The 27,067-nt window shown below is 42.1% G+C and overlaps 1 protein-coding gene across 2 annotated transcripts in view; it reads right to left on the reverse strand.

Moving 5' to 3' along the window:
• Window positions 1-2,611: 2,611 nt before the first annotated feature.
• Window positions 2,612-27,067, reverse strand: part of pomgnt1 (protein O-linked mannose N-acetylglucosaminyltransferase 1 (beta 1,2-)) — a 123,789-nt gene continuing 99,333 nt past the window's right edge. For both annotated transcript variants that reach the window (XM_039734806.1, XM_039734807.1), the window contains 6 exons: window positions 25,136-25,261; window positions 19,791-19,855; window positions 16,950-16,994; window positions 9,258-9,393; window positions 7,272-7,381; window positions 2,612-4,307 (listed from right to left, as the gene is read on the reverse strand). In XM_039734806.1, the coding sequence (XP_039590740.1) occupies window positions 4,226-4,307; window positions 7,272-7,381; window positions 9,258-9,393; window positions 16,950-16,994; window positions 19,791-19,855; window positions 25,136-25,261 (564 nt within the window). In that variant the 3' untranslated portion in view covers window positions 2,612-4,225. The remainder of the gene's footprint in view (window positions 4,308-7,271; window positions 7,382-9,257; window positions 9,394-16,949; window positions 16,995-19,790; window positions 19,856-25,135; window positions 25,262-27,067) is intronic.

Here is a 27,067-nt window from a genome sequence, read left to right on the forward strand (position 1 = left end):
ACCAGCTAAATTCGAACTTCAAACTCCAACCAGTTTCTTAACGAGAAGCCCACTTTTGTTGTTAATTAAACCCGTTATTTAATTCCATGACTTGTTCCTGCTCTCATTCTGCCACAGCAGACATTTCCAAAACTGTTGATCTTTTTGTTTTTTCTAAGAATATCATCAAAATGTTTTGGTGACCTGAGAGATCAACGTTACTTGAGACCACCTTCACTTTTCTTTATTTTCAGATATTGTGTGATGGGCACAGGTGGCGGCTCGTTTTGTGTCTTAGTTTGGCTGCTAACAACTAAGGGGCCAGAGTCAAATTAATTAACACTAAGGTAAAAAAGTTAAGCAGCAGCAAAAACTGGTCACTGATTAAGAAGATGGTTAGAATGGAAACCTGCAGCCACAGCAGCCCTCCAGGGCTGGATTTCGACACCCCGGTATAAACTAGCGAACCAACCAGTAAAATGTATGCATTGATTGACATGGTATGTAAATTCAATAGTTTATAAAATGAACCTCTATTCTTTGTTTCTCTGATCATTCTGACCAGGTTGTAACGTACTGCTTCTAAAGAATGCTCCCTTCAAGGCATTTTGTCGAGGCGTAATTAAAAGATACAATGAATAGCTTTTCTCCTGCCTGATTAACTGATTTGATCTGTTAAAAGGATGTTTCTTTCTTTAATAACAACATGTTAAATTTCCACCACAGGTCTGGTGTTTCTTGAGGCCTGGGCAGCGTTAGTTTTATGCCACACATACATCTTCGAAGTCTGGTGAGAAAGTTCGATTTTGGTCTCATCTGACAATAAATCCTTCTCTCCCAGATCTTAACGGGGTCTCTCTCTCTCTCTCTCATGCTTTGTGTTAAATGCTATACATTCTTTTATGCTGACCTTCTTAAGGAATGGCTTCTTTCTTGCTACCCTCCCACAGATGCCTGTTTTAGGGAGAACTCCTGAAATTTTGGACCCTCCGCACCTTCACTCCAGCGTCAGCCAAAGAGCACTGCAGACTTCTGTGAGGAACACTTGGATTTTTAGTCTCACCAGTCGACGTCTCGCTCCGATGTTCGGCTTGTTCTAGTAGGAGTCCGGCTGCTGTGATGAACCTTCCACTTTCTGATGTTGGATCCAGCAGTGCTTAGCGGGAAACTCAAATTTTTCTGTAATTTTTTTGTGGTCACTTCCTGCACTTCAATGACTTTGTTTCTCACATCAGCAGCTGCTCCTTGGTCTTCATTGCCCTTACAAAGGGGGCTTTTTCTTATCAAGAGAGAAGTAGAGGGCTCACAAGTCATACCTCATTATGTTTCATTATGACTGTCACCGTTGTGTCACTTCCAATTCATTTTTTTTTTGTTTTGCTCTTTATTTCGCCTTATACAATTTCTTGTATTAAGAATTTGTTAGTTTTCGCATAACCCTTGGGGTCAGAGCGCAGGGTCAGCCATTGTACAGCGCCCCTGGAGCAATTAATGATTAAGGGCCTTTCTCAAGGCCCCGCAGAGTCGGATCTCTTTTGGCAGTGACGGGGATTCGAACCGGCAACCTTCGGGATACCAGCGCAGATCCTTAGCCTCAGAGCCAAGAGTAAACTTGGAGCTTTCCAAGCACAGAACTTTAAATACTTATGTAAACTTTGGAGTTCTTCGTTCTTCAGTTAAATATCTACAGAAATTGATCTACTGTATTCTGACTTGGGAAATGTATCGTTACAGTACCTTAAAAATATGGATAATGAGTGGATAGGTGGCACGGTGGTGCAGTGGTAGCGCTGCTGCCTCGCAGTAAGGAGACCTGGGTTCGCTTCTCGGGTCCTCCCTGCATGGAGTTTGCATGTTCTCCCCGTGTCTGCGTGGGTTTCCTCCCACAGTCCAAAGACATGCAGGTTAGCTGCATTGGCGATTCTAAATTGTCCCGTGTGTGTGTGTGCCCTGCGGTGGGCTGGCGCACTGCCTGGGGTTTGTTTCCTACCTTGTGCTTGTGTGTTGGCTGGGATTTTTTCCAGCAGACCCCCGTGACCCCATAGTTAGGATATAGCGGGCTGGATGATGGATGGATAATATAATGTCATTTAACTGCGGTGGGCTGGCACCCTGCCCGGGGTTTGTTTCCTGCCTTTCGCTCTATGTTGGCTGGGATTGGCTCCAGCAGACCCCCCGTGACCCTGTAGTTAGGATATAGCGGGTTGGATACTAGATGGATGAATGGATAAACGTATAAAAATTTTTTGTCATCTAGAAAATTATGATAACTTTTTCAAGGGAGAGAATTCTTTTTCACATCACTGTGTTACAAATATGCAAAAACAGAGGAAATCAGGAAGGGGGCAAATACTTTTTCACGGCACAGAACATTACAAGAACGGATATAACGCAGGTCACATTAACGTCCGCAGGTTTACCACTTAGCCAAGAGGGCACTTTTACCAACCTTGCTTGTCGAACTTGGGACCCTCACCTCCAGTCGATCAGGAGTCGACTCCCTCTGCTGGCCGCTGATAGCACTGCAGGTTCACAGGTCCATCTCAGTTTCTGCATGGCACTGTAACACACATTAAAAAAAAATATCTAATACAAAAGAGAGAGAGAGACAGAGAGAGTTTTGGTAAACAGATAGTTTAGGAAAAAAAGTTAAAACTTTATTTCAAGAGAAACCTTTGCAATCCCAGACTGAATAGAAAAGTGAACAATGGGAATGGCTTTACCTGTGATTTGACCAAAAACAGCAAAAAGAACAAAGAGATCACGCCCTCCTCAGAAGAAGCTGGGCAGCAGCAGGCGTCACTGGATAATCCCTCCATTAAATTCAGTTAATCGTTATCTATACAAAGGCCTGACTCAGGCCGCCAACTTCTGTCACCCGCTGGGTATACAGAGTTACATTTTTATGTGCGGAGGCCAAAACCTACTTTATTTAAAAAAAAATAAAAACATTTTCAAACCAAGACTAATTACAAACAGAGTCACAACTTTTGGAACCCATCATTTGTGGCTAGGTGCGGAAGCCACATTGCTTGCTCAGTCTTGCACGATTGTTCTTCCACTTGGGAGTTAACAAACTAGGGGAAAAACAAAATAATATATGACTCTGTCAAAACTCCATGAAAGGTGACTTTTAATTCACTGACACTTTACGTCACATTGGCAAGAAACAAAATGTGACCAGCCCTACTGAATGATGGTGGCAACCTGGGGAAAGGTAAGAAAGTGCTGCCACCTATTGGTTACTGCAGAGTATCGTCAGGAGAGACAACTGAGTCTAATATTCCAATAGTTGTTTGGCACATGGGTGCTGCCACCTAATGGTCACTCAAAGTAACTGCAATAAATGACAATGACCCAGCAGTGGCACTATTAGGTCCTGAAAGGCACTGCTCTTCTCTGCATAAGTAGCCCATTATGAAATGGAAGCAGGCTCACTGGGTTTCCCTTCACAATAACAACAGTTCAAGTTGACACGACTCCTGTGACCGCCATGACAGGATAATCTGGAGATTCTACTGAAAATGGAGGAGGATGGGGGGCTGGGGGGGAGAGGTACCTCGTCACCTGACTTCCAGTGTTAACATGACATTATAGTGTTACTCAGACTAGTAGCTTATCCCAAACCATTTCAAAATAAAACAATTAAATTAAGAACAAAACACATAACAATAAAATACGACATTCTATCATATAAAACAATACAACAACCGATGGCAGTTTTAAAAAGTCACTTCAGGGTAGAGAGAAGCATAATCTTCCATCCAATAAATATATAACTTAAAAGAAAAAAAAAACACCGAAAGAAGACCGAGTCCAAATTGTCCCTCTGGTCAAATCAATGACTATGGCGTCCCTTTCTTGGTAAAGCAGCCCCCTGATTTCACACCCACTTCCCAGAGAGGTCAAACACGGTGAAAATTCTGGCCCACCCACACCTGCTCTGCACCGAGGGACAACGAGGAAATGTTCGCAGCTTATTCCCGGCCACCCCCCAATCCCCAAAGGTTATTGTAGTGTCAGCGGTAACAGAGAATGCAGCTGGTCAGTATGCAGAGCCGCTCCAGACATTTAAACGGAGTAAACAATATTGAAGGAAACGAAAGTTTCAAGTTGGGAAAAAGTGAAGACCGTCCAACATTCCTTTCCGCTTGGGTGGAGATCTGGGGTCTTGGTCAGCAGTTAGTGGTCCTCACTTCCCGCTGGCAGCTGCCAGGTTTTAAATGGGAGTCTGTCCTCCATGGAGTTACGACTGCTCGGCCACGGCCACATCCTCCTTCGGTGGGGGATCTATGTGGATGGGTATGAGCTGGGGAGGCTTCTTGGTGCTACAGAGAAAAACACAGAATGGGGGGATAAAAGGAGAAATGTCAGTGGATATGTTCATACTGAGGGGCTGCAAGCTTCCAGTTTACATAAAATAAGAAAACACAGTACTGATCTGAGTGCACGTCGCAGCCCTCCAACACCTGTTGCCACATTAGGATTTGGGGGCACTCATTTTTCTGTGTTGATTTACACTTATTAGTAGCAGGGGAATCCAGCTCTGCCTGAGATGGAATAATAAACCTCAGGCGCTGCTACTTAATAAACTCCTTTTACAAATTTCACTGACTAAACTTGCCATGGGGAGCAACTTTGCACACCCTGTGCCAAAATCTCAAAAATGCCTCCTAGGGGTCATTTCGTAAAAGAAAAAAAAAAAAAAAAGCAAAGGTGCGGTCACTGAAAAAAATCTTCCCCACGAGAAAAAAAAAAAATCAAAACAAAACACAGCCTGTGGACAAATGAGGAATCTGCCCAGAACTTAAGGAGACAGGTGGCTCAACGGTGTGGATCAGCATACTAGATAAACACACCGGCATCTTTATTTATTAGAAACTAGCTGTCCACCCCGGCTCCGCCCGCGTAGTTATATCAATAGCTTTCATATCCGAGGGCCTCTAGATACACAATATTTTTGGTTTTGCTATCAGGGGTGAGAATATACAACCGGTGTCAGAGCTTGGTCCGCATTGCCGGTGGTAAGTTGAGCCCGTTTCCAGTGAGAGTTGGACTCCGCCAGGGCTGCCCTTTGTAACCGATTCTGTTTATAACTTTTATGGACAGAATTTCTAGGCGCAGCCAGGGTGTTGAGGGGGTCCGGTTTGGTGGACTCACGACCGGGTCACTGCTTTTTGCAGATGATGCTGTCCTGTTTGCTTCATCAGGCCGTGATCTTCAGCTCTCTCTGGATCGGTTCACAGCTGAGTGTGCAGCGGCTGGGATGGGAATCAGCACCTCCAAATCCGAGACCATGGTCCTCAGCTGAAAAAGGGTGGAGTGCCCTCTCAGGGTTGGGAGTGAGATCCTGCCCCAAGTGGAGGAGTTCAAGTATCTCGGGGTCTTGTTCACGAGCGAGGGAAGAGTGGAGCGTGAGATCGACAGGCGGATCGGTGCGGTGTCCACAGTGATGCGGGCTCTGCATCGGTCTGTCATGGTGAAAAAAGAGCTGACCCATAAGGCAAAGCTCTCAATTTACCAGTCGATCTCGCCCTACCCCTATGGTCATGAGCTATGGGTAGTGACCGAAAGAATGAGATCGCGAATACAAGCGGCTGAAATGAGTTTCCTTCGCAGGGTGTCTGGGCTTTCCCTTAAAGACAGGGTGAGAATCTCAGAGTGGAGTCAGATGAGGTGGCTTGGGCATCTGATCAGGATACCTCCTGGACGCCTCCCTGGCTAGGTGTTTTGGGCAAGTCCAACCAGGAAGAGGCCTTGGGGAAGACCCAGGACACGCTGGATGGACTATGTCTCCCGGCTGGCCTGGGAATTCCTCGGTGATTGCCCCGGAAGAGCTAGAAGAAATAGCCTTGGAGAGGGAAGTCTGGGCATCTCTGCTCAAGCTGCTGCCCCCGCGACCCGACCTCGGATAAGCGGAAGAGGATGGATGGATGTATATCAGGGGCGAGAATGTAGCTGTGATCTCTTTGCCAAAAATGTAAAAAGTTGAAAAAGGAATCTCTCGACAAGCAGAAGGTAGGTACGCTACAACGGCAAATGCTGCCACTGTATCTCTTTTTTAGGAACATTAGAACAATCATTAGAACAATCTAGACAAGAACAGGCCATTCAGCCCAACAAAGCTTGCCAGTTCTATCCACTTAATTCTTCCCGAAACAATATCAAGTAGAGTTTGAAAGTCCCTAAAGTCCTACTGTCTACCACACTACTTGGTCACTCATTTCAATTATATTTGGTCATGTTCAGCTGTAATGGGAGAGCGTCCCCCGCGTGGGGAGAAGAGCACGTGGCCATAATATCTCTGCCAATGAGCACCTACCATCTAAAACACACGTAGCTCTGATCTCTCTCTCAAAAACATCAAACGGTACTCCTTAACAATCTCTAGATGATAAAGTCTGCTGAACAAACAGGTATCATCAATAGCTAAATGGAGGCAAGGTCCGCTCCAACATGTGGCGAGACTTTATCATCTAGAGATTGTTAAGGAGTACCGTTTGATGTTTTTGAGAGAGAGATCAGAGCTAAGTGTGTTTTAGAGGGTACCTGCTTATTGGCAGAGATATCGTGGCCACGTGCTCTTCTCCCCACGCAGGGGACGCTCTCCCATCAGAGCTGAACATGATTAGATACAGTGGCGACATTTTGACGTTACAATGCACCTACTTTCCACTTGGCCAGAGATACGTTGCCAACTTTTTACAAAGAGATCAAAGCTACATTCTCGCCCCTGATAGCAAAACCAAAAATATTGCATATTAAGAGGCCCTCAGATATGAAAGCTATCAATAAAGCTTTCTCAATAAAAAAACTATTTAAAATTTTTTTTTATGATTTTTAAAGTTTGTCCTGTTTTACTATTAGACGGGTGGAACGGGGCTAGTCTAATGTATGATGTAAGGACTGTGTGTCTAGTCGTTCTGAGCAATCTGATAGGTCAGTTTGGCTTTGGTGATGAGGTGAAAGAAGAAGTGTGAGCGTGAGGCACATAAGGAGGAGTGAAGGCATATGAGACATGCAGAGAGACTCGCCTTCAAAGACAGCAAGAATAAAAGCAGACAGAAGGTGAGAAAAGAACCTCGAAAATAATGACAGAGACTGAGAAGGAGACTTTTTGGAAATGTGCTTGAGAAAGGGAGCTTCAGTGAGGAGACAAGCACACATGAAAATACAGATGAAAGGCACTAATGGTACATAAAAGGCGAGAGATTTATTTAATTATTCTATTATCAGATACCACGGCTACTTATAAATAAAGTAGTAAAAGTGGAGTAGACTGAAAGACTTACGAATAAGGAGAAGCAGGGGTTCCAATGACAAGAATGTGATTTTTCTTCCTGAAAAGTCGCCACAGTCCTTTATGGTTTCCTCGGACATCCAAATCCCAAACATGAAGGCACTGCAGGAAACCCAATAACAGAAATTTAAGTGAGAGAAGGAACGAAAATAAGAATAAACTGTGACGGTACTGCCTGTTCTGACAAATTACCTTTTTCCTGAAACTTATTGTTTTGCTCTCGAGTTTTTAATTTTAAATAAAAATTCCTGATCACATGAGCTTTTCTCTAACCTCATTCATACAATTTTAGACCACAGAATGAATAGGTTGGGGCGCATGACTTCCAAGGAGTACCTTTTAATCCTAAATCAATGAATAAGAAACTTGCCCCAGTTCCCCTAAGATTTTGGTTATAATCTCTCAAGTTGTCCCAGATGTTTACAAACATAAATCAAATGTATGTGTGTACTGTATAATATTAACAACAAGAGCAGCTCACTACCGAAAACGGCAAATATAGGAGGCAGTCGGGATCAAACCGGGGACTCTTGATTACAACTCAGCAATTCTTACTGCTATGCCACAGAAGCTGTTGTATCATCCTTGAACCTTTTGCAAAAGTGTTTATTTGATCTTTGGACTTCATGCTTCACACATTACATAGTTTATGCCAACATTTTGTCATTTACTACTAAAATATAAAAACACGTTTCTGTTTTAATGATGTGTTTACACAGATTATTGTAGAAGAGGAACACACATGAAATGCATGTGTTCCAAATAACAGTCTATTATTTCCACTCTAAAACTCCAGCACTTCACTCCCAGATAATCAAGGCATGAGCTAGGAGAACTTTGTGCACGTTCTGCGGGGGTAGGGGTTAGTGGAACAGCAGGCTGCTTGTCTTTATCGGCACATTAACAGGACAAAAGACGCTGAAGGAGAGGTGCAATGGGATTTAAGGTGGGCTGGATTCACAAGTTTTTTCGTAGGCTCCGGTAATTCTAGTATTAAGGGCTTCGTTCAAGGGCCCAAATGAGTGGGATCCTTTCTGGCAGTAGCAGGACTTGAACAGGTAACCTTCCAGAAACAAGCACAGCTCTTTGGGCCTAACAGCCACCACCAGAGCTTCTTCACAGGGTCAATCAGTAAAATAAACTCATTGCAGTGATCAATAACACTTTTTACTTTCTCGTATATGAAGTATACGGAAAGTATTGTAATCGTCCAAAGATTTGATGTTGAGAATTTGATAAATCTTGACGTTTTAGACCTCACTAACTTTCTCGTATAGAAAGTATAGGGAAAGTATTGGAATCCTCTAAAAATTCCATTTCGAGAGTTTGATGAATCTCTATGTTTTAGACTTCCCAGAGTCCAAAAATACCATTTATGGAATTATGTCTGTGTGTGTAAACACGATAACTTGAGTACGCTTTCACTTAAGTCATCCACATTTTGCATGCAAGTATTAGGTACGAACTGTAGATTTCTATCAACTTCTGGGGTATTTTCATTAAACTGAAAGTGGTACTTTACCTTTCATTCATGCAGCTGTAGAGTCCAATTTATTCAACTTTACTTTTATGATAACTGTTCAATATATTATTATTTTGATTTGTTGTTGATAGTTCTTTAATGTGCATAATATAAAAATATAATCATTGTCTTGCGGTTTACTCCTCAAATATCCATCCCCATATCTAAGTATGCAAGAAAGTCGAGGGGAGACCACTCCCAATATTTTTTTTAAATGAGACTTTTTTTGAACTGTGAATGTGAGAATACGCACTTTACATTTATACACTTATTTACAACATATTGCTTAATGTAGCTATTTGTGATGTCTGCAATAACCTAAGCTGCACATGTGATAAGAAGCAGGGCTCGCTTTTCAGGTTAGGAACCTCTAATAAGCCCAGTGCTAAATACTTTTGCACTGACAAAAAAAACAGCATTTGTGATCAAGCTCTGGGTCACTCTGATGTGTGTTACCTTTGCCAGTTCGACCCACGTTGTGCTGTCACTCTCTTGATCCATTTTAATGTACATGACGTAGGTTTTACCCTCAGTGTCCGGAATAAATGAATCTTCACATGGGTTTTTGGTGTGATCCAGCAAGATTGCCTCTCTAAAACAAAAAAAAACAAAAAAAGTCATGAGTGAGAACATGGAAACGCTCCAAACACCTGTTTAAGCATACAGCACTCATGAAATACTCACGGCGCACTTGGCTAGAACAACTGGCTAAAATTAACTAATTAGGGAGCTATGGTCAAGCACTTCCTTAGACGTGTACACCGAATCTTAAAGTTTTTGCTTTCTGTTTATTCATTTTCTCTTCCATAAATCACATCGACAATTCACATCCTTCCTCAACTAGTCCTTTTACTGGATGTCTCTGGAATTTTCTACACTAGAGAAAATTAATTTTTCCCTTGTGCCAATGTATAAAATCACTTAACACGTCTTCTCTGCAACTCACAAAGAATTATTATATATTTTGTAAAAGGTTTAATTATTCATATAAGCACTAAGGGGACGACATCCAGGGCTGTATATTGTCCAACTAAATTAAATTTTTACAGTTTAAAGACGAATCATTCTAGGTATGGACACACATGGGTATATTAGTTCCCTGCACAAGTTTTTCATTCTGTTTAGTCAAGGCAGTCCCTCGCTATGGAAATCTGCCTCTGATCTGAACTGATTTGATACTTTTTGTGCACCTCAGGGGTTCTCAAACTCAGTCCTGGGGACCCAATAGGGCTGCAGGTTTTTGTTCCAGTCAGATTCACAATCAGTGACAACAACCTCATTTAATTAGCTGGTATTTTTTTCCTCTTCTTTTATTCTACATTCAGAAAAGCAAAGCAGCATGATTTTTACAAGCAGGTGATTATCAGTGAGCAGCCGGATGGTTTCATGCCAGGAAAGAGCAACACAGATGTGATGTTTACTCTGAAGGTGATGATGGAGAAGTACAGAGAAGGCCAGAAGGAGTTGCATTGCGTCTTTGTGGACCTGGAGAAAGCATATGACAGGGTGACAAGAGAGGAGCTGTGGTATGGTATGAGGAAGTGGGAGTGGCAGAGAAGTATGTGAGAGTAGTAAAGGATATGTACGAGGGAAGTGGGAGTTGGGATTACATCACGGATCGGCTCTGAGCCCTTTCTTATTTGCAATGGTGATGGACAGGTTGACAGACGAGATTAGACAGGTGTCTTCATGGACTGTGATGTTTGCTAATGACATTGTGATCTGTAGTGAGAGTAGGGAGCAGGTTGAGGAGACCCTGGAGAGAAGGAGATCTGCTCTAGTAAGGAGAGGAATGAAGGTCAGTAGGATCAAGACAGAATACATGTGTCTAAATGAGAGGGAGGTTAGTGGAATGGTGAGGATGAGGGGAGTAGAGTTGGTGAAGGTGGAAGAGTTTAAATACTTGGGATCAACAGTACAAAGTAACGGGGATTGTGGAAGAGAAGTGAAAAAGAGAGTGCAGGCAGAGTGGAATGGATGGAGAAGAGTGTCAGGAGTGATTTGTGACAGATGGGTATCAGCAAGAGTGAAAGGGAAGGTCTACAGGACGGTAGTGAGACCAGCTGTGTTATATGGATTGGAGACGGTGGCACAGGAGACAGAGCTGGAGGTGACAGAGTTAAAGTTGTTTATATTTGCACTGGGTGTCACAAGGATAGACAGGATTAGAAATGAGAATATTAGAGGGTCAGCTCAGGTTGGACGGTTGGGAGACAAAGTCTGAGAGGCGAGATTGCGGTGGTTTGGACATATGCAGAGGAGAGACATATGCAGAGGAGAGATGCTAGGTATTTTATGAGAAGGGTGCTAAGGATAGAACTGCCAGGTAAGAGGAAAGCCTAAGAGAAGGTTTATGGATGTGGTGAGAGAGGACATGCAGGTGATGGGTGTGACAGAGCAAGATGACCAGGACAGGATGATATGAAGAAGATGATCCGCTGTGGCATCCTAACGGAGCAGCCGAAAGAAGAAGACAACTCAGTTTGGCCAAATCTATGAAGAGTCCTGATGGTTCCAAACTTCTTTCATTTCACAATTATCAAAGCCACTGTGCTTCTGAGAACACTCAAAACTTTAGAAATGCTTTCATCCACTTGCCCAGATCTATGCCTCATCAAAATTTGATTGTGCATATTCACAGAGAGTCATTTGGATTTCATGGCTTGGTTTAAGTACTCACATGCAGTGTGAATTAGGCACCTTTTCTACACGGGACCAAGTGTGCCTTTCTAAACAATGTCCAATTTATTCAGTTTGTCACAGGTGGACTCCAATCAAGTTCTAGAAACATCTCAATGAGAATTAAAGCAAACAGGAAACACATGAGAACAGTCTGGAGTGCCACAGCTGAGGGTCAGAGTAATTATTGGAGTGAAAGATTTAAATTTTGGATTTTCAATAAATTTGTGTACTTTTCTGGTCAATTGTTTGTACTTGGCTATTATATGTTATTTTGAGTAGATTAAGGGGCAAAAATGTTGAATTCCTCCATTTAAAATTAAATATACAGCACAATAGAATGTGCAGAACTTGAGGGGGTCTGAAGAATGTCTGAATCTGCTGTGTTTGCTTCAGTACGCATGACTGCAGGTGTTTCTCTGTTTACCCATCAACAGCAGGTGTCAGGTGAGTAAAAGAAAATAATATAAAATATAGACAATGTAAAAGTAATCACTCAGGTTAAAACAGAAACTGTAAAAGTAATTCATAATTCAAGTTGCACAGAATGTTTATTTGTTTTAAGATAGATGAGTCTGCAAAATTGGCAAAGCTTTTTCAAAATTTCAAAAGACTTTGAAATTTCACATTTGTACAGCAATCTGTCTGAGATACTGTAGTTCAACGAAAGTGGAGATTTACTGGCAGATTTCACTGAAGAATACATGCGCCAAATTTCAACAAAATCAGTCCACTGGGAGCCGAGTTCTAACAGACAGACGGACGGACAGAAAGTCAGACAGACATGGCTATTGCAGAAGGTGCTTCTGACATTATGAGGAACATCATTGGGTCAAATATGCTGCTCCTTTTACTTCACATCTCACTTTCAAGCTCTCCCTATACACTCCCTATGTTTTATTCAGATGTGCCTTATTTATGATTAGCTGCTTTCCATTAACTCCAAATCAAAATGGAGTTTTGACAGTTACAGTGCACCACCGTGCAAAAACCAAAAGGCCATCGAGGGATTGCAGAGACAAGACAACCAAATGCATCCCTGAGCTGAAGAAAATGCCCTGCTGTGACAGGCTAAGGGTCCTGAACTGAGGAGGTGCTAGGACCTTCATCTGGGGTTTGAAATCCTGCCCAGCACAATTCATTCTATTAACTAGTAAATTAGAAGCTCCTAGTAAAAAGTTGGCAATCCTTCCTTTATAGTGAAGAACTTACTCAGGATAGAGAGAGACAGATATGAATGGTACTATATATTATATTAGATTAGATTAGATAGATAGACAGACAGACAGACAGACAGACAGACAGACAGACAGACAGACAGACAGACAGACAGACAGACAGACAGACAGACAGACAGACAGACAGAACGACCGATGCTCAATTATCAAGTACGCGGATGACACCAGGCTCATAGGACGCATATCTGGGGAGGATAAAAGCCAATATCTAAATCAATTGGACTGTATACTAAACTGGTGCAATAAAAACTCTCTCACTCTGAATGTAAAAAAGACCAAAGAAATTATATTTGATTTTAAGAGACAGAAATCTGAATGTTCACCTATTGTAGTTCCGGGAGAGGAGGTAGAAATAGTGACTGAATATAATTAGGAACTTACTTAGATAACAATCTTAACTGGAATACAAATACAAAAATTTTATTCACTAAATGCAACCAGCGCTTATTTCTCCTCCATAAACTCAAACTATTTAAAGAAGACAAGGACCTTGTGTTGTCCTTTTATCACAGTCTGATCCCATCTGTCATCACTTTCAGTTTCATTGCCTGGTTTAATAGTCTGACAAACCAAAACTCAAAAAAGATCCAGCAGATTACGAAGTATGCAGCTAAAGTTATTGGGGCTGATGTAGATTACTTGACTAGCGTGTATCAGAGGAAAATGTTAAAGAAACTGGAAATCATCTCAACTGACAACAGACATCCATTACATGTAGAATTAAAGTTTAGGAAATCAGGAAGGATAGTCGCTTTGAAAACCCACACAAATCGCTCCAGGAACTCCTTTTTTCCTACTGCCATACGATTTTTCAATAAGAAACATTGGAGATAATGGTTAAGGTTTTGATATACATCCTGTAACCTTTTTTCTTGTGTGTAAATATGCATTATCTAATTGCCTTACCTTAACTTTTCTTGTTTCTATTTGTCTGTTTTATTTCATTCCGTCTGTTATTAGATGCAACTGAGAAGGCAAATTTCATGTTTTCTTGTGTAAACAGGACTAAATAAAGAAACCTTAAACCTAGATATTTTACTAATATCAAGGGGAAATTCACATACTCCAGCAGCAGCATACTGATAATAAACAATATTAAATTAAAGAATGGACAGGATGTATATTGGAGGGTTACCTTAGGCTGGACGGTTGGGAGACAAAGTCAGAGATGTGAGGTTGCAATGGTTTGGACATGTGCAGAGGAGAGATGTTGAGTATATTGGCAGAAGGGTGCTAAGGATAAAGCTGCCAGGAAAGGTGAGAAGAGGAAGGCCTAAGAGAAGGTTTATGGACGTGGTGAGAGGGGACATGCAGGTGATGGGGGTGACACAGCAAGATGCAGAGGACAGAAACAGATGGAAAAAGATGATAGGAGCATCCCGAAAGGAGAAGATGTTAAGACATTTAGAAATATTTCAGTTTTTGCTATATATTTAAATGCTTAACTCTCATTTGTTGATTTTATTATATTTACCCTTTCTCTCTGCAATTTGCTCCTTTCATTAAATCTTAATAATGACAATTAAAAATGAGCAGAGCAGAAGCCAAGCAAACAACAATGAATTGTGAAAGGCTGCAACTACTTTAGAATTCAGACCCACTAATAATTCAATAATGGATTCAACACCTGGAAAAGCAGAATGAAAAATAAAATGCAAATATTGTTAAAAAACTGATTAGTACATTTTAATAATTTTTTTTTTTTTTAGCAATTTTAGTTTTCTAATTTCTATATTGTTCCCAAAACACAGAATCTGGGAAATAACAGTTAATTGAATTAACCCAGGAGTCCAATTAAAAACAGAAGCTGTTTGGAACAAAAACCTGCAGTCACAGTGGGCCCCCAGGACCATGACTGAGAGCCCCTGGTTTACCCCAAATCCTCATTTTACTTTTTTTTACAGTTTCATTCTCACTCCAGGCTTCAGTACATAATATATCTTAGCCTCTTAATTGCTGGGGGCGACTAACACAATTCTTGAATCGGCATCACCCTAACATCACGGGATCACCATCCACAAAAACCATGGTGTGCACAACACTGGCTATTTGACACCTCCTTACTCCATAATTCAGGATTCTATGCTGAGCTCTGTTCCACACTAGGGAAGTGCCTTAAAACCAATTGAGACTCAGCACAGATCCCTGGTGTGCTTGGGTGGCTGTCAAAGGAGGTGTGAGTGATTTTCATATCACACACACTTCTGCTCTGGCTTGTGCATGCCAAGAAAAAAAAAAAAAAATAAGCTTAGGAGACTTTCTGTTATTCTTGGAAGAAGTGTGCCCTCATGTGGTGGGCTTAGGCTATCACATGTACTTCACTGCTCCAGAAACTGAGCCAAACTCTCCACTCCTAGAAAAAGAAGAATTTGAAATCCACAGTAGTCATGCAAGGTATTATGTTTCTAATGCCAGACCTGGCAGGCTTTTTCACCTGGAAATGATGGAGATATGAAAGACATGCATTGAAGCCCTCTCATTAACAATAAATTTGACACGCTGATCGACAATCCTTGCCAGATTTTCAAAAGTTTCTTTGAAAATAATTTTGAAATATGAAATAATAATAAAAAAAAAAACAACCTCTCATAACCTCTCTGTCTAGACTCTGAACTCTGTGCCATCCCCAACCTGCATTTACTTATTGCCAAAATTTGTTATACTTGATACTACTTTTTTGCTTTTTGTTATAATTATTGTTCGCTTTGACATTTATTATTTATAGTATAGTATAGTTCTTTACGTGTCCTGCACTTGCCATGTGAATACAGGCAGTCCCCGGGTTTTGTGCAAGATAGGGACTGTAGTTTTGTACTTAAGTTGAATTTGTATGCAAGTCGGAACAGGCACATTATTTTAATAAATATTGTTGACCGACTGTAACCAAGTGCTCTGCCAATGAATGATGGAGTTTCACCTCTCTCTGACCTTTTTATTATTTCTGCTTTATTTTCCATGTTGATGGTTTTTCCCTTCTTTCCTGTATCACCAGCACTTGCATCAGATTTGTGTTTCAGAGACATTCTTGAAGGGTGAAGACAAAAGGTTAAGAGGAGCTCTTCTGCACAGCACTGCGCACGTTATCACAGCAGGAAGGCACCCGTCGTCAACACGTCTGGTGTACTGACAAGGGACAACTTCCTGCTATGTACGTAACAATACAAGCAAGCAGGCAGTCACCTCCACTACAGTATGCTGCCTGCAGCGTCCGCCCATCGAGAACGAACACAGTGCGGCCAAAGGCGTATGGAGGATTGCCCATCACCGCCCCCATTCAACAGGCACCCACCCGAAGCACACTACAATGCTACCCCCTGCCGCCCCGTTCACCCTCAATGGCCTCTGTTCAGCCACAACCGGGTCACCACTTGCAGCATTACCAGTCGCCCACCAAGAACGAACGGGGCAGCCGTGTGTAGTGGGTGGGCAGTGAAACACCCCCCTCCGCTCCATCCAGCCTGCATCCTGTCAGGAGCAGTAGCTGCGGCAGCGTAGAGGGTGGACAGCGAACTGCCCCATCAAGCCTTTGTCCTGCACACGAGTGATAGCTGTAGCCCCAGTCACAGGTCACCGCTTACCGCTGGGAGCCGCCCGAGGGACACTACACTGCACGAGCAGCAAAATCGCCCCCCTCAGGCCTCTGCTTGCTGTGTCCCCAGGCCAAAGATGACGGAGTGGCAGTTACTGAGGCACATGCGTCACAGCTGTGGCCACGTTTGTAAGTCGTAGGTTGGATGTCCGTAACCTGGGGACTACCTGTATGTAAATGTTGTACCGCTGTCCTGGGAAATGTCATTTCATGCCATTGTATGCTGCAGTCTGAACTGAAGGGGGCACTAGAGGTTTATTGCGACTTTCTGGAATGAACTATAAGCGTGTTACCCACAGATGATAAATTTGGTCATTTCCACCATCAAACTTTGCCCAGCCAAAAAATGGGTCCTGAAATATGTGTCTTTTAAAGCCGGGAAAAGACCCTGTAGCGTGTACAAGCTATCAATCTAATTATTTGGTAATTGATTTAATTGTTCCACCCATCTTCTAGCGCAAAAAAAAAAAAAAAAGATCAGAGATGTGAGATGTTACTCCAGTAAATGTTATTAAAACTCAGACTGAAGTAACTTTAAACGAGAAGACACTAATGAAATTGAAAGGCTTACATTGGAAATACACACCCTTGCTTAGTGTGACCATCTTACTGTCCAAAAAAAAGTGACCATAAATTACTTACCCCAACAATCTGTGAATTTCAACTTCATAAGCATCTTTTTTCAAGCTTAATCGGGAGAGAAAGAAAAAAAAAAAACAAAGTGAGAAAATTGTGATTTGTATTGTCTACAATAAGCATAATATTCAGGGGAAAAAGAAAAAGAGGTGCCATATTCTTGGTGTGCCTTTTGAATTTACATAAGAATATAATGAGAAGTCAAGCAAAATGACACCCCCCTGAAGAGGGGGCCGGAGTTGCCTCGAAAGCTTGCATATTGTAATCTTTTAGTTAGCCAATAAAAGGTGTAATTTTGCTTGACGTCTCACTGCATTCATAATGGCTAACATGGTACAACACCCTAGTACAGGGGAGGCGAACTCCAGGCCTCGAGTGCCGCAGTGGCTGCAGGTTTTCATTCTTACCATCTTCTTAATTAGTGACCAGTTTTTGCTGCTGATTACTACTTTTAATTAACTTGACTCAGGCTCCATAGCTGTTTATTTTTCTTTAATTAGCAGTCAAACAAACAACACTGCTCTCAGGAGTGGGCAGGAGGAGGAGTATAGGGACCTAATCAAGGACTTTGTTAAATGGTGTGACTCAAACCTACACCTGAACACCAGCAAAACCAAGGAGCTGGTGGTGGATTTTAGGAGGCCCAGGCCCCTCATGGACCCCATGATCATCAGAGGTGACTGTGCAGAGGGTGCAGACCTATAAATACCTGGGAGTGCAGCTGGATGATAAACTGGACTGGACTGCCAATACTGGTGCTCTGTGTAAGAGAGGACAGAGCCGACTATACTTCATTAGAAGGTTGGCGCCCTTCAACATCTGCAATAAGATGCAGCAGATGTTCTATCAGATGGTTGTGGCGATCGCCCTCTTCTACGCTGTGGTGTGCTGGGGAGGCAGCATAAAGAAGAGGGACGCCTCACACCTGGACAAACTTGTTAAGAAGGCAGGCTCTATTGTAGGCATGGAGCTGGACAGTCTGACATCAGTGGCAGAGTGACGGACGCTGAGCAGGCTCCTGTCAATCATGGAGAATCCACTGAACAGGATCATCTCCAGACAGAGGAGCAGCTTTAGCGACAGACTGCTGTCACCGTCCTGCTCCACTGAGGAGACCCCACACTATGCGAATCTTCAATTCCACCCAGGGGGTAAACGTTACTATTATACAAAGTTATTGTCTGTCTGTTATACCTTCATTGTTATCACTCTTTAATTTAATATTGTTCTTTATCAGTATGCTGATGCTGGAGTATGTGAATTTCCCCTTGGGATTAATAATCCATCCATCCATCCAAACAATAATGAGACACAAAACAAGCCACCACATGATTAGCTCCCCTGTGCCTATCACACAATATTTGAAATTAAAGAGAGGTGAGGTTGGTAAGGTTGATCTCTCAGGTCACCAAAACATTTTGACGGTGCTCTAAGGAAGAACAGAAAAACAACAGTTTTCAAAATGTATGCTGTGGTAGAATGAGAGCAGCAACAAGCCATGGAATTAAATAACAGGTTTAATTAACAGCAAGAATCTGCATCTCATTAAGAAAGTGATTGGAGTGGAATTGGTTGGAGTTTGAAGCCCCAATGTAGCTGGTCATCTATTAGCTCGTTACACATCTAATTTCTGCTTGGCTGTCAGTTAATGAAGAAAGGAATCAACTCAGAAGGCTGAACTCTAACAGGGCTATTAAAGTGATGGGGAAAAAGTGAATTAGCAGTGAAAACTGGTCACTGAGTAGGAAAAGGGTCAGAATGAAATCCTGCAGCCACTGCGGCCCACCAGGACTGGAGTTCACCACCCCTGCCCTAGTACTACATAAGAATATAAGAACTTTGACAAACCAGAGGACACCACTTAGTCCATCAAGCCAAATTGTTTAGCTAATAGCTAAGCTGCCCCGATACCTCCTCCAGATTCTTCTTAAAGGTTGCCAAGGTGTCTGCTTTAGCTCCATGTCTTGGCAGTTTGTTCCAGAGTTCCACAACTATTTTCTTAAAAAACTGTTACCTGGCTTCAGTTGTAATTATACTTCACCTTAATATTCATTGATGTCCCCGAGTATGTGATTCACCCTTATTTGTAGCATTATTTCTGACAAGTGGGGGCACCAACACTGTGATTATGGGATATGTGCACATCAAACAACGAGTAGGATGTAGCTGAAGTTAGAAAATGGGATTTATTAGAAAACAGAACAAACCTTCAGAAAACTGATAATGTCATTTCTCAATGGAGTCTCCACCCTGCTCGATGCACTTGTGCCACCTGATTAAAAGGTTTTGTCTTGTCTTCGCAAACCACGCGTGCACTGCTTTCTTCATGTCATCATCCATCTTGAATCAACGACCACTCAGATGTCTTTCTTTAGCGGTCCAAACTGGTGTAAATCACACGGAGCCAAATCTGGCAATTAAGGACAAACTTCAGTTTCTCCAGACAAGCCTTTGTGTTCTTAGCAGTATGTCGTTGTCTTGCAGCAAAAGGACACCTTGAGACAGCAGTCCCCGCCACTTGGATCGAATAGCGAGCTTCACATTGGTCTCCAGCAAGTCACAATAACTTGCACTAGTGACCGTAGTACCCCTCGAGATGTAGTGTTCGACAATAACTCAGGTGCATGAGTGGTTTGCAAAGGACAAGACAAAACCTTTTATTCTGCAGGATTCAGGGAAGGTGGTGCAAGAGAAATGACATTATCAGGTTTGTTAAGGTTCGTTCCATTTTGTAATAAATAACCATTTTCTAACTTTAGATTGCCCCCCCCCCCTGTAATTTGACTTTTTATGTGAATATTTGGATTGTTTTCACCTGGCCCAAAGACATCAACATAAGAGGCCTACCTCTGAACGTTCTTCAGCTGGACATTGGGAATTGTGTTGAGCTTATGTTTCTTAAAGTACACTTCCTGAAAAGAAAACAAAAGAGAGTTAGACTGTGAAAACAAGACATTTATAGCGGTTAGGCTTTGTAGACCGTTCTTGGAAAGCAACACATCATAAGTAGCAATCTTTGTAGAGTTGAATTAAAACAAAAGGTGTCATTTTGCTTGACTTCTCACTACATTCATAATGGCTAACATGGTGCAACACCCTAGTACTCCATTTCAATAAACAGTTTATTCATTTCTGGGTTCAAAGTCTGGGAACAAGAACAGTCCTTAAAACTCACTGCAGTAAAAAGAACCCCCAAGGGTCAAAATTATGGGTTTCAAAGTAGTCTACTGTCTCATCCTGACAAAGTAGGATGAGTGTGCAAACTTCTAGAGAGATATTTTATTAATCCCAAGGGGAAATTCGCACTTCTGTTGAGACTGGACCAAGAACGTTATAAGACAAAGTGGGCATTGCCCATTCTGCTAGGCTTTAGCACTGCTTTCTTCTAGAGAAGAGAAAAAGATCAAACTTAGCTAGCACAGGTTTATGCTTTTTATTGTTAATTACGGTCCACTGTCTGCATATATTTGCATATATCCAATTTCAAATATCCTTATAACATGAAAAAATTGTATTACTTGGTTTATTGCAGCAAGCAGGTTTGGGTTCTTTGTTAAAAGATATCTATCACTACGTCCGAACCACAAACGGAGAAAGTGAACATTATTTAAGGTGGAATTTGGCCAATATAGGAACTTTTGCTCATTTATTGTATTAATCTCGTCATAGTTCTGGCTCCTCAGCTGGAAAGTGAAATAGAGATGTATTTATTTATAAAGCACTTTACAAACAACATGAAGGATGACCAAAGTGCTGTACAATAAAACCCAACATATAAGACACACAATAACCAAAGAGTAAAATAAACAGAAATACATAAGAGCTGAAGAAATTCATAATAAAAATGTACACAGATAGTCAACATCTCACACTGGGTCAAAGGCCAGGGAGTAAAAGTTTGTTTTTAAGTAAGACTAGGGGTCTCTGCCCCCTGCTCGATTTGTTCGCCAACCCCCATACGGGTGCTACGCACTAGCCACTTCGCAATTCTGCCACTCGCGTATGGGGATGCGGATGTACAATTTAAACAGATTGTTATTTTCAAGGGAATTGTTACATATACATAATAAAACTAACAATTTAACTGTACAGCGAGTAATTAACCATAGAAAAAAAAATACTTTTTAAACTTACACTTTTACTGTAAAACTTCAGTAAAAACAATATTTGGAATTAACTTTTCGTCAATATCGCTTTGAATTTTGATTCTGTGTTTGGACTTTTATCGTGACAATGCAAAGTATAACTGCCCGTGAGTGAATTTCGTTTCTTTCTCTCTAATAAACAAACTGACTTTTTAGAATGTCTGTCCCTATGATCTGTTAATTGTCATAGCAAAAGCTATTCTAACTGGAAACATTTTAATATGAACTAGCGACTGGGAGCCCGATCGGGCTACGAATTCTACGTTTGTGAAATCCATACTTTCTCTGCAAATAATTATTTGTCCTTGAAATGATTTTGTTATCATGGCACTGATTTGTGCTTAAAATAGACCTTTCCGGCCGTTGTAATGAAAGGCCTCCTGTTTAAACGGGGCTGCGAGATCGTGAACTCAGCTCTTCGGCGCACCTCATTTGATTTTTTCCAGCAAACAAATTTTCAAAACAAACTGTACTTTACGACTCTAATCAGAGTCGGAGTAATAATTATGTTGGCGTGGTCATTTTAGATCTGAGATCGGCTAAAATTTAAACAATGACTGTTGTTAATACCCAGCCTTCATTACTCAGTTTGCCAATAGATGTCAGAAGGACAGATGCCAAAACTGAACTGCCCAAAGATAGATTTCGACGTACCAAGCAAATGGTGATACGTTCTAAATTACTTACGGTTCTGGAGCTGTCGAAGGGTTTAACTCAGTCGATGATATTAGTCCTGTACGCCCCACCAAACCAACGTTCCAAAAACCAACCGAACTTACTGTTATCTGCTCGAACCAACAGCGACTTACTGTACTTGGCCGTCCAGCGGGGTCATTGAAGCATTCGAAAATTCTTAGCCAATCATGCAATACTGTGTCCGGGTTTGCCACGTTATGTTCTAACTACAGAGACAGAGTCCTATTGCATGGTTCTAACTTGTATTGAGTCAAGGTATTGTCGCGAACACCATACATACGGATAGTATCAAATTATATATGAGGATGGCATATCAAGATCTCCTTTGGTGTCTAATGTTTTATGCGGAAGATGTACTACGTTACCTTTCTTGTCGCCTCTTAAAATTTAACATTTAAGAATTGTTCGACCAATTGTGAATACAACTAATCTTGTTCCATTGCATAGCCCATCACTCAGACATAAATTACGCAATACCATTACGATACATCCTTCTTTCAACAGTAATTTGGCCGGTGGAAGGCCAGACGGTGTTAACGGTTGTAGATATTCTTCGTGATATTGTAAGTTGATGTTTTCATCTTCCTCACCATCACTACCAACTGTTTCAGTACAGTCAATTGATATGCATTTAACCAATTTGCTGTGTAACCGATTGACAATTTTCGTGTTAATTCGTTTGACTTCATTGTTTCTCGGTGCTAGGATTGACCGTGTACTCATTTCTTCTGTTGAAATTCTTCAATCAGATTTGGACATAATAAGTCTTTATTTATTGGGAACTTAAAGTGAGGAAAACGTAAAAATGTATAAGAGCTGAGAGAGCAGGAACTGTGTCTGACAAAAGCATTCACACGAATGAGAGGTGAGAGGACCGTGAAAGGGCATGGGTCGTTAACTGTAAATGGTTGAGAGGAGGTCGGGACTTGAAAAAACCTCTTGGCAAACATCTTGTCTCGTGGGACTTGAAAAAATCTATTGGAAACAGTCTTGTCTCGTCTCAAGATTTTCTTTTATAACAGAGAGATTTAAAGACAGCAAGTGAAGGAGCCTGCCTTATGTGCAATGGCAAATTGTTCCAGAGTTGTGAAGCTGCAACTGCAAAAGCCTGATCACCTCTAAGTTTGCATCGTGTCTTAGGAACAAGTAAAAGCATCTGGTCTGCTGACCTGAGAGGGCGAGACAGTACAGAAGGGTGCAGCAGTTCTGACAGGTAGAATAGGGCACAACCATTAAAGGATTTAAAATCAAATACAAGAATCCTGAAATGGATTTGAAAACCAACTGGAAGTCGGTGAAGGGAAGCCAAAACTGGGGTAATGTGCTTATGCTTGCTTCTACCAAAAATCAAGCAGCGGCATTTTGCACCAGCTGTAGGCAAACAATGGAGGCCTGGCTAATTTAAAAAAGAAGCGCATTGTAGTAATTTGGAAGAGAGGCTATAAAAGAGTGTATCACTGTTTCAAGGTTGCGTTTAGAAAAAACTGGCTTGATTTTTGACAGCCGCCTCAACGGGAAGAAGCAGGATTTTACCACTGCGTTCACATGGCTGTCAAGTTTTAAAGTAGAATCCATTTTCACACCTAAATTTGTGAACATGGATTTCTCATATTGAGCCACAGTGGAACGGTCGATGCAGGGGGTCCCGCTGGTGCTATTGGGTCTAAACAGCACGACTTCTGTCTTGACTTGTCATTAAAATTTAGAAAATGTAATGCCATCCAACTCCTGATGTCAATAAGGCAATCCAGGAGGGGCTGGACAGAGCATGGACCTGGGCGCTACAGAGGGAAATAAACCTGACAAGTCGTCCACATAAAGATGAAAGGAAATACAGGTAGTCCCAGGTTACGGACATCCAACCTACGACTTACGAACAGAGCCGCAGCTGCAACGAATGCGCCTCAGTAACTGCCGCTCCGTCATCTTCGGCCTGGGGACACTGCAAGCGCTGGCTGGGAGGAAGCTGGAGGGCGGCAATTTCGCTGCTTGCGCAGTGTAATGTCCCTCGGGCGGCTCCCGGCGGCAAGCAGTTTCACTGCCAGCCCACCACAGACAGCTGCCCCGTTTGTTCTCGGTGGGCGGCGGTAATGCTGCAAGCGATAACCCAGTTGTGGCTAAATGGAGGCCATTGAGGGTAGCATTGTAGTGTGCCTCGAATGGCTGCCTGTTAAATGGGGGTGGTGGCCGCAGCATGTTCATTCTTGGTGGGCAGACGCTGCAGGCAGCATACTGTAGCGGAGGTGACTATGAGGTGGGCTGGTGATGAATTGCCCCTCAATGCCCCCTTTCATTCTCAATAGCATGCCTGCTTGTACTGTTACGTACATTGCAGGAAGTTGTCTCTTGTCAGTACATCAGACGTGTTGACGATGGGTGCCTTCCTGCTGTGACAGCGTGTACAATGCTGTGCAGAAGAGCTCATCTTAACCTTTTGTCTTCACCCTTCAACAATGTCGCTGAAACACAAATCTGATGCAAGTGCTGGTGATATAATAAAGAAGAGAAAAACCATCACCATGGAAAATAAAGTAGAAATAATAAAGAGGTCAGGGAGATTTGAAACTCCATCATTCATTGGCATAGCACTTGGCTATGGTCGGTTAACAATAGCATTTATTAAAATAATGTACCTGTTCCGACTTACAAATTCAACTTAAGTACAAACCTACAGTCCCTATCTCGTATGTAACCCAGGGACTGCCTGTACCGTGTTTCTGGCCAATAGCGCCGAGTGGCAGCAGGTACAAGGAGAACAGAAGAAGTCCCAGGACGGAGCCCTGTGGTACCCCGCAGGGGAGGGCAACAGAGGTGGAGGTCAAATCATCGATGCTGACACAAAAACTTCTATGTGTGAGATAAGACCTAAACCACTGGACAGCTGAACCTGTGATGCCCACCCATTGCTCCAGCCTGGAGATGAGGATCTCATGGTCTATCGTGTCAAAGGCAGCTGTCAAATCCAGAAGCATGAGTAGTACACAATCACCAGAGTCCACTGTTAAAAGAATATCATTAAAAACCCTTAACAGAGTGAACTCAGTGCTGTGAGTTTTAAACCCAGACTAGAACACTCCAGAATTGCTTGTCCATCCATAAGGGACATCAGTTGGGTGTAGATGACTTTTTCCAAGAGTTTAGACGAAAAAGGTAGCTTGGAAATAGGCCTAACAGTGGTCCAGACCTGTTTTTTTCAGCAGGGGTTGTACAACAGCATGATCCCACACACATTCTAACACAGTACCTTCAGCGAATGTTGTGTCTTCCAGTGGTAAGTATTAGTGCCCATTTTGTCCGTGTATGCTTAACTCACTTCAGTAATTGTGCAGAATTTAAATAAAATTGGCTCACGTGGAAATATCCGTTCATGTTGAGTCCCACGATGCCAAAGTGGTACGACCTGGACACATCGGGTATTACACATTCCCGGCCTTTCCTCTGCTCAGGCATTCGCAGCCACATGTCCCAGTCCCACATCTAGAAGAAAAGGCAAATAAAATCCAAATGAAGTCATTTCACTGATAATATGTGTTCACATAATCGGGTCAGTGAATAATAATAAAAAAAAAAATAAAAATGGAGTAATTCTGTCACTGCTGCCTAATCTAAATTCATTGTCTAATAAAAGAGTCAAGTGCATTAAAAATACAACTCGCTCTCGTTACTATTTTTGTATAAATTATGCCCCTTAGAACACTGTGCAGGTGGTGAAGGCCGGAGGGGCTCTATAAAAACGACACCCTTTAAAATATGCGTCTCTGACAAACTGAATGACTGGTATTCTAGAGAGCTACTGGGAAACGAGAGGTTTAATAACAAAGAGAGAAGATAAAGAATACAACATTACGACACTCATTTATCACAGGCAATAAAATGAAAAAAAGGAAAACTCATCAATAATCTCCGAATCTCTGCCCCTGCCAATGGCACTATTTCCGTTTCTGTTGTTCAGCTGATATGAAACATGAGCATGTTTTGCAGCAGAAGAAATACAACTCCTTTCATAGTGGGTCATCTCTAAGATCACAGATATGATTAAATGTGAAAGCCTGATAAAAGGAAGTCACTGCGCACTGGAGAGATTCCAAAGGACTGGAAAATGGCAAATATCACCCCATGATATAAAAAGGGTGACAGGGCAGATCCAAGCAACCACAGGCCAGTAAGCTTAACGTGCATCACAGGAAAATTAATGGAAGGAATTATTAAGGATAAGATCGAGCAACACATGGCAAGGGCAGGAGTTATTAGGAACAGTCAGCTTGAGGTCAGAAGAGGGAGGTCGTGTTTTACTAAAATGCTGGAGTTCTGTGAGGAGGCAACGAAAGAATATGACCAAAGCGGAGCACATGATATTAATTATCTGGACTTTCAGAAAGCATTTGATAAGGTGACACATGATAGGCTGGGCGTCAAACTAAAAGAAGTGGGACTTCAGGGTGATGTTTGTAGAAGGGTGCAGAATTGGCTCAGATACAGGAAGCAGAGGGTGATGGTGTGAGAAACCTCATCAAAACTGGCTGACCAGCAGTGGGCAATGCTGAGGCTGCTGTCTTTTTTTTTTTAAATACAGTGGAACCTCGGTTTGCGAGTAACTTGGTTTACGAGTGTTTTGCAAGACGAGGTAAAATTTTTAATAAATTTTCACTTGCTAAACGAGCGACATCTTGCAATATGAGTAGTATGTATACGCTTTGTCTGCTGAGCGTCATGTAATCACAACTGAGCTGATGGTTCTTCTCTCTCTTTCTCTGCGCAATTGTGGGCAATCGTGTCCTATTCTCCGTCTGAGTCAGCACAGCATGCCTCACTCATATAGTCAACATCCGTACCAGCGTATACTGTTTACTACAGCATTGTGACTGTGTGTGTGTGTGTGTGTGTGTGTGTCGTGCGTCAGGCAGGGTCGTGTCCAAGTAGTATTGTGCCCTGCACATTTATAATGTTCCTTGTATCACCCACTGACAGCAGGCGCTTATAGCATGTCCGCGATCTTTCTGGATTCGCTTTTTACAGCGAACTGCTACAGCGCTGGGAGACTGTGATTGCTTTGGGACGTTCTTCCGCGTGTCGTCCCGTTGGGTGGAATCCCACAAGAATTTAGAAACTCACTCACACCAGCGATGATTCTTTTCTAAGGTAAAGTGCAGCTTAATTTGTTTTATGTATTTTTACTTTAAATTTTGTACTAGCAAAATACCTGCGCTTCGCAGCAGAGAAGTAGTGTGTTAAAGAACTTATGAAAGAGAATAGGAAACATTTTTAAAAATAACATGATTGTCA

This window comes from Polypterus senegalus, chromosome 14 (genome assembly GCF_016835505.1).
Source record: "Polypterus senegalus isolate Bchr_013 chromosome 14, ASM1683550v1, whole genome shotgun sequence".
NCBI classification, from domain to species: domain Eukaryota; kingdom Metazoa; phylum Chordata; class Cladistia; order Polypteriformes; family Polypteridae; genus Polypterus; species Polypterus senegalus.